The sequence below is a fragment of the Orycteropus afer genome, unplaced genomic scaffold, assembly GCF_000298275.1.
Source record: "Orycteropus afer afer isolate SDZICR_OR568_19922 unplaced genomic scaffold, OryAfe1.0 scaffold00011, whole genome shotgun sequence".
In the NCBI taxonomy this organism is placed as follows: domain Eukaryota; kingdom Metazoa; phylum Chordata; class Mammalia; order Tubulidentata; family Orycteropodidae; genus Orycteropus; species Orycteropus afer.
The window spans coordinates 8,606,381-8,615,235 of record NW_006921598.1 but is presented as its reverse complement, the minus strand read 5'-3'; the positions used below and the strand labels follow the sequence as shown (position 1 = coordinate 8,615,235).

At 41.7% G+C, this 8,855-nt stretch overlaps 1 protein-coding gene across 1 annotated transcript in view; it reads right to left on the bottom strand.

Moving 5' to 3' along the window:
• RRAGD (Ras related GTP binding D) overlaps positions 1–8,855 on the bottom strand; it is a 92,284-nt gene that overhangs the window by 44,264 nt on the left and 39,165 nt on the right. The window contains exon 2 of the mRNA XM_007950879.2: positions 5,694–5,989. Coding sequence (XP_007949070.1) covers positions 5,694–5,989 — 296 coding nt within the window. The remainder of the gene's footprint in view (positions 1–5,693; positions 5,990–8,855) is intronic.

Genomic DNA, 8,855 nt, shown 5'->3' with positions numbered 1-8,855 from the left:
GAGTTGAACATTTACCTGAGGTAGATATACTCCTTGGAGAGAACAATCATGGAAGAAGGGCTTTTTATGCATAGGAAGACAGCTCAGGGGGCAGGAGTACACGGAGGGATGGCCACAGGGAAGAGGTGACTGTCGAGAGGAAGTGGGAGGGGAGATGTTCCATTGTGGTGAATTGGGGTCAATGTCATGAGACAAAGTGTTATGTGAACTACTGTATGGAAAGTTTGCTCTGTAAATTTTCACCCAAATCACAATTTAAAAAAAAAATTGTTTTTGTTGTTAGGTGCTGTCGAGTCAGTTCCTACTCATAGCAATGCTATGTATTATAGAACGAAACATTGCCCAGTCCTTCACCATCCTCACAATCATTGCTACATTTAAACACATTATTGCAGCCACTGTGTCAATCCACCTCATTGAGGGTCTTCTTTTTCACTGACACTCTACTTTACCAAACATGATAAACTAGTCCTTCTCCAAGGACTAGTCCCTCTTAGTACCATGTCCAAAGTACATTAAAACACAGCTTGGCATCTTCACTTCTATGGAGAATGCGAACTGTACTTCTTCCAAGACAGATTTGCTCATTCTTCTGCCAGTCCATGGTTTATTCAATATTCTTCACCAACACTACACTTCAAAGGCATCAATTCTTCTTCAGTCTTCCCTACTAATTGTCTAGCTTTTATATGCACATGAGGAGACTGAAAATAACATGCCTTGGGTCAGGCACATCTTAGTCTTCAAAGCAGCATCTTTGCTTTTCAACATTTTAAAAAGGTCTTTTACAGCAGATTTGTCCAAAATAATATGTCATTTGATTTCTTGACTGCTGCTTCCATGGGCATTGATTTCAGATTCAAGTAAAATGAAATCCCTGACAACTTCAATCTTTTCTCCGTTTATTATGATGTTGCTTACTGGTCTAGTTGTAAGGTATCTTTGTTTTCTTTATGATGAAGTATAATCCATAAAGAAAGCTGTAGTCTTTGACCTTCATGTATGAAATGAAGTAAGCGCTTCTAATCCTCTCTTCACTTAGCAAGATTTTGTCATCTGCATAGAACACAATGTTAATGAGTCTTCCTCCAATCCTGATGCCACATTCTTCTTCGTAGAGAAGAACATTCTAACTTAAATATTAGATCTAGGAATGATTGGAAGGTCATGCTCACTGACACAGGCAAGACTCTTTTAGATCCAGAGGCACAGGTGGGATGGCTTCAGGGAGTGGGGTGGCTCTGGAGACTCTGTGGGGACATCAGGTCACACATTTCACTCTTGGGAAATCACTCTTGATGCTCTTTCATTCTTTTTGCTTTCACAACATTCTGTGAGGACACACTTTCTCATTGCTGACATATTTATCTGGCAATCCTGTGATTGTGAGGAATTCACATGCAGAAAATAAAAATATGAGGTGTCAGACCAACAGAACACTCCTTGGAAATAAAGGAAATGCCAATAACGTGATGCCTAGATGCTTCCCTACAGTTTGAACATTTTTTGGTGCTTATAATCACATCACATAGATTCCTGAAAATGAGATTTCTACAGTCTGCTTCCGACAGAAAAGTACATTAGATAGGTTCTGAGACTGCTTATTGAATATTCTTCTATTTTTCAGTAAATAAAAGATCTGAACGTTTTTCCCATATTGTTTTAAAACATAGCTGAAAATGAGCAATTTCTCCTATCATTTTCTGCTCTATAGGTTAAGAAACAAAAATAGTTACCAACCCAAATTGAATGTCTGCTTTCTGTGTTCAGGTAAAATTAAAACCAAATTACAGCTACAACTTAAAAATGGGCAAGTATATATTTCTACCACATTACAGCCATAGTAAAAACACCTGAGACAGATTTGCACTGGAAATATGAATTCCATAAACAAAAACTGCTATGTAAGCACAACATGGTATTTAAGTACTTACTAAGCCACGGTCTTGAAATGATGAATAATCTGGTTGGAATCTACTTAGCCATGAGTAGGGCTGCTACTGCTACCTAGTTCAACAACTATAGAAACAGGCGGCATGACTTGGGGAAAAAAATGGAGTTTGGGAAAGACAGATGAGTGGGACATCCTAGAGCTTCCCTGCAACAATGCACGAACCCCTGTTGCCCCCCTTGGGTTCTAAGCCCCGATATTCATGGGGCCAGCAGATAGGAGCCAGAAAGACAGGGATACTGCCAAGGCCACAGACAAGTGGGATGGTCAGGAAAGTAGCTACTGACAGCAGACCCTGGACCTGAACAAGTCCCTGTAAGCACGCACAACTCACACAGTTCTGGAGGGGCCACAGGAGGTGAGTGAACTGCTTGCCCTGGAGCACCATGAGTGGACTGCATAGAAGAGGCGCTTGGCTTAAACTCTCCCCCACACCCACCAAAGAAGAGTGTCTTCTGACCACATGGTCATGGTCCCACAAAAATCAAAAAACCAAACTCACTGCCACTGAGTCGATTCCTATTCATAGTGACCCCCATGGGTTTCTGAGGCTGTAAATCTTTACGGAAGTAGATTGCCCCATCTCCCTTCCACAGAGCGGCTGGTGGGTTTGAACTGCTGATTAACAGCCAGATGCTTTATGCACTACACCACCAGAGCTCTTTTCATGGTCCCACAGAACACAGGAAGTACACATGTAGCCACTTAGAAATGAAAAGCTTGGCTCAAAGTTTCTTACTTATACTAAACAGGCATGAGCAGTCTTCTCAGAGAATGGTTTTCCAAGAGTGGGCTAAGAACCATTCTCACTAACAGGCTCCATAATCCTTCATCTGTAACACCAATGGTGCTCCTGGAAGAGTCATGAGTGCAGCTGAGGCAATGCTTGTCAGCAGCTGGCCAATTGCTCTCATTGTAGGTCCACAGTTTTCTAGGAAATGCCCCAACCTTCAGAGTGGATTTAGTGAATACCTGTTTGACCTGTTGTTGCCTTTCATTTCTCATAGCTGGGTGTGCCTTCAGGCTGGGGCATGCATACCAGACACTTTCTAAAGAGTACTTGGGCACATGACCATGTATAAGGTTGGCAGACAATGTTTCTACAAGTGTATTTGTATGTTCTATAAGAATTCCCAGGTATATAGTAGAGCTGACAAGGGAGAAGGTTGTAGTCACTTGTTGGCCACAGCCAGCAACTCAGAGGGAGCGAGTAGTTGGATCTGTGGGCTTGGGACCACAGTCATAGGGGACATCAAGCTCAACTGGCATAACATACTACACAAAAACATTCTTCCACATCCTACTTTGGCTAGTAGTGGCTGGGATCTTAAAAGTTTGCAAGCTGCCATCTAGATGTAACAATGGGTTTCTCCTCGTCCAGTGCAAAGAAGAATGAAGAAAACCAAAAACACATGGAAACAATTAGTCCAAGTGACTGGTACACCACTGGTATCCTCAGCCCATACGACTATGAGACCAAAAGAACTAGATGGTGCCCAGCTACCACTGTCAACCACTTGGAGGGGGATCTATGTAGGAGATCCTGGATAGGGTGGGAGAATAATGTGGAAGAAAACTCAAAATCATTAAAAAAAAAAAAAGGACCAGGTTTTCTGGTCTGATAGAGCTTTACAGAATCACTGAGACTATGGCCCTTAGCTGCCCTTCAGGTCCGAAACTGAAACTGTGGCTTCCAGCCAAACAAAAGTCAGGCACATCAGCTGAACGTTTACATTAGGTAGATATACTCCTTGGAGAAATCAGTCATGGAAGAATAGAAGGGCTATCTATGCACAAGGAGACAGTCAGGGGGTAGGAGTGCATGGGAGGGAAGGACACAGGGAAAAGGTGACTATGAAGAGGAAGTAGGAGAGGAGCTGTTGCATTGTGGGAAATTGCAGTCAATTTCATGAGACAAAGTATATGTGAGCTGCTGTATGGAAAGTGAATCTGCTTTGTAAACTTTCACCCAAATCACGATAAAAATTTTTAAAAACAAAAAGAGAACATGGGCACAGGGTTTTAAAAACATCAGTATCCCAATCCTGTTACATGTAAACCAGTTGCCATTGAGCCAATTCTTACTCATGATGGCCCTATGTGTGTCAAGAGTAGATCTGTGTTCCTGGCGGTCTTCGATGGCTGATTTTTCACCAGGCTTTCTTCCAAGGTACCTCTGGGCAGACAAACCTGTAACTTTTTGGTTAGCAGCAAAGTGAGTTAACCTTTTTAACGCTCAGACTCCCCGCTACTTGTATTCTTTCCTAAAGCTGATCTGCTAGAGACTGGTCACCTATGGTCCTGCAATTTCCCTTTCTCACCTCCCTTTCACACTTTACAGGAGAAAGGCACATTCCTCAGCCAACTGGAATCTTACTCCAGTGTGTGGTATGAAAAAACCCCAGGGTGCCCAAGAGACAATTCAGAATGCAGAATTGAATACTGATCGAGTGAATCATTCTAATGACTGGTAATGGGCTCTCTTAGACAAGGGTTTCCTAATTCTTTGTTTTCAACAAAGTTGGAAGACCTAAATCAGGTTATTTCTTGATGAAATATTAAAAAGAATGTTTTCATGGTAGGAAACAGAAATTTGAGAACTGTAGCTTAAGGGAGTTTAAATAATTGAGCAAATATTATAAACAAAACTCGCCCACATCCTCCTATTTATTTAGATGAAACATTTCTCAGTGCTTACAAACAAAAAATAAAAATAGAATTTCTACCAAATCCTGTCTTATTCAAGCATGAACATTAGAATTGAGGAAAAATACCCAAGTTATGAAAAGTTCTGTTTCAAATCAAAATTTACTTTTTATATTTAATAATCATCCATAGAAATATAAAATATAGTTATGCTATTATAATTGTGTTTTAATAATTTTAATAATTTGACTTAGAATAAAATTTTTTATATTTAGAAATTTTTCTTCATAGGAAATAATAAACCTTTTAAAATGTAAATACACATACATTTTTGTTGCAGAGACCCATACCATTGAGTCATTTACAACTCATAGCTACTCAGTAGGACAGAGTAGCACTGCTCCACCAGTTTTTCCAAGGCTGTAATCTTTACAGAAGCAGATTGCCACATCTTTCTCTGTGAAGTGGCTGGTGGGTGTGAACCACTTACCTTTCAGCAAACAGCTGAACGCTTAACCACTGTGCCACTAGGGCTCCTCAACTGCAAAAAAACTGTGATCCTTTCTAGATGCTTGCCAGGCTTTCAGAGAGGAGATGACATGTATTTGCTGTAAATGGCCTGGGTGAGCCCCTCCATCTGGGGAGGTTTCCTAGGTCTGTGATTTACTGAGATATAAACAGCTCCAAAAGGGTCAGTTAAGGAGCCCTGGTGTTGCGATGGTTAAGGGCTCAGCGGCTAACTGAATGGTACGTGGTTCAAACCCACCCAACAGCTTGGCAGGAGGAAAGCCCCAGTGATCTGCTTCTCTGAAGATTACAGCCTAGGAAACCCAAAAGGGAAGTTCTGCTCTGTCACATAGGGTCACTATGAGTCAGAACCAACTTAGTGCACCCAACAAGGGTCAGTTGTTCAGGGCTGGATGGAAGGAGTCTTTTCTCCTTGGCAAAGACTGAGAGGCCTGCCTGATAAACACCTGTTTGACAGAAAGGCCTGTTCTAGATTTTAAAAACAAAACCATCACACATACACTTGTTTTAATACATTGGGCTGCCCACATGAGTGGCTGTGGGTACCCACTGAGCCTCTGAGCTTTACCTGGGAGTCAATGACAAATATCAGTGCTCCTGTTCCCCTGAAGATCATCTCGTAGTCAAATGTAGGGTCAAAAAAGTCAATCTGCCCTGGGAAGTCCCAAATCTGAAAATTAACAAAGGAACTGTTGGAAACATCTTCTCGGCATATCTTGTTAGTGCTCTCCAAGAACAGTGTTTCATTGGGAGACATTTTGTGAAAGACAACTTTCTGAATAGACGACTTGCCACTTCTTCTCAGGCCCATGAGCAGGATTCTCGGCTTCACCTCAGTGCTGAAGGGATCGCTGAAGTCTAGAACTGAAGAAACCACAAAACAGGAATGAGGGTAAGACACTTTCACAGTGGTTAATTAGAGGAGTTTCACTTCCACCTCAAATGTAATTTATGATTCATATTAGATGCTGTTCTTCCAAATATACAGTGTCAACTAAATCACCCTACTCACTTGGGGACAATTTTTGGTGAGTGTAAAACACTGGAAAATGTTTCACTACCACTCATCCCAACCCAAAGGGGCAAGAGAAACTCTGTAATTCCATATCACAAGCAGGGAATCTGGTATGGGAGGAGCAGAGTTCCTGGAGCAGACGGCTGGTGGAACAGAATCCAGGTCGCAGTTTCCTGGGACCACGTCCTAAAGCATCAGAGCATTTATGTACTTACTAAAGAGACCTTTGTTTATCTGTGTTATGCTCTCAGTCATTCTTGCCTGGCCAGTGTTCTCACATGCCACAAATGCCTGAAAGTAGGCATGTACTAGATGTCTCAGACTCATATTGTGTTAGAGGGCAGATGTAGAATTTGTGAAAAGCAGACCTCTTCTGGGTCCCCACTGGCTCTAGGCCTATACTGTCCAATAAGGGAACCACTAGCTATATGTGGCTATTTATACTCAAATTAATAAAAATTTATTAAAATTTAAGATTCAGTTCCTCTGTTATGATAGTCACATTACAAGTGCTCAACAGCCCAATGTGGCTAGTAGCTGCTGTAGCAGACAGCACAGAGGGAGAACACTACCATCATCGCAGACTGTTCTATAAGTCAGTACTGCTCTGGACCCTGCTAACGGAAATATAGTCCAAAATCCTCTGTCAAGGGTCCAAGAGAAATTAGGCTTTACTCAATAAAAGCAGGAACTAATGTAAGAGCTCAAAGCTCTGTGAACCCCTCTTTTCCTTATTCTTGGAAGATATAGGTTAGTTCCACAATATTCTTTAGTCCTAGATAATCACTTAATTCCTGAGCAGCCTTCCTACTTGATTAAGTGTAGAAAAATTAGGGCTCTCCGTGTTCTGTGTAGCACTATTTACAATACCAAAACGATGGAAACAACCTAGATGCCCCTCAACAGAAGAATGGATATGGTACACACACAATGGAATACTATGCAACATTAATGAACACTGCAGAATCTACAAAACACCGCATAACATGGATGAACTTGGAAGACATGATGCTGAGTGAAATAAGTAAATCACAGAAGTCCGTTACTGTAAAAAATAAAGGAAAGGTTTATATATGGAATGCAACTTTCTTTGTTGGTTACCAGGGGTGGGAGGGGAGGGAACACTGCTAGATAGGTAGAGACAAGTGTTGATTTGGGTGAAGGGAAGGGCAACGTACCAAATGTGAGTGATCAACATAGTGGCACTGAGGAAGAGGAAGACATAGAGAGGTACATGGAAGGTATAAACAACAAAGATGAACCCATTTCGTATACAGTACTGCAGTGTCAGTGATAGCAAGCATTGATCTACAGGCAGATAGATGGGTGGACAGGCTGAAGATCAGGTATGTCTAGGCAGGGGGAAGTGTGCCAATGACCATGTATAGGGCTGGCAGACAATGTTTCTAGAAGCATATTTGTATATGTGCTGTAAGAATGGCAAGGGGTGTAGTACAACTGACAAGGGACAAGGTTGTAGTGACTTCTTGGCCACAGCCAGCTACCTGGAGGGAGCGAATAGTTGGGCCTGTGAGCTCGGGACCATGGTTGCAGGGGACATCAAGCTCAATTTGCATAACATACTACACAAAAACATTGTTCTATTTCCTACTTAGGTGAGTAGCGACTGGGGTCTTAAAAGTTTGCAAGTGGCCATCTAGATAAAACAATGGGTCTCTCCTCGTCCAGAGCAAAAAAAGAATGAAGAAATCCAAAGACGCATGGAAACAATTAGTCCAAGGACTCAGCCTATGTGACCATGACCATGAAACCAGAAGAACTAGACAGTGCCCAGCTACCACTGTCAACCACTTGGAGGATTAGTGCAGGAGATCTTAGATAGAATGGGAGAACAATGTGGAACAAAACTCAAAATCATAAAAAAAAAAAGACCAGGTTTGCTGGTCTGATAGAGCTTGATGAGATGCCTGAGACTATGGCCCTAGTTACCCTTCAAGTCTGGAGTTAAACTCACTCCTGTGGCTTCCAGCCAAACAACAGACAGGCATATGGGCTGAACATTTACATTAGGGAGATACTCCTTGGAGAGATCAATTATAGGAGAACAGAAGGGCAGTGTTTGCACAGGGAGACAGCTAGGGGACCAGGAGTGCATGGCAGGGAAGGACACAGGGAAGAGGTACGGTCAGGAAGTGGGAGGAGAACTGTCACATTGTAGGGAATTGCAGTCAATGTCATGAGACAAGGTGTGTATGAACTGCTGTATGGAAAATGAATTTGCTCTATAAACTTTCACTCAAATAACAATTTAAAAAAAAAAGAAAGAAAAAAGAAATATTCAGGTTCTGAAGTCAGCAAGAGCCAGGGTTTGAACTGTGAGACCTTGGACAATATAATTAGCTTCTGAGACTCGGTTTCACCATTTGTAAAAATAAAATTGATAATAAATATTTCATACGGTTCATGTGATTGATAAATGAGATAAAGTATCTAAATAATGATTAAAAATAAAACCCATTCAACAAATGGTGTTGGGACAACTGAATATTCACATTTAACAAATCAAGTTGGACCCCTACCTCCCATATATACACACACACACACACATATACACACACACACACGTTGTTGTTGTTATATGCCTTTGAGTCAGACCCGACCCACAGCGACCCCTCCTTGGATTTCTGAGGCAGTATCACTACGGAAGTAGATTGCCCAACCTTCCTTCCGAGGAGTGGCTGGTGGGTTTGAACC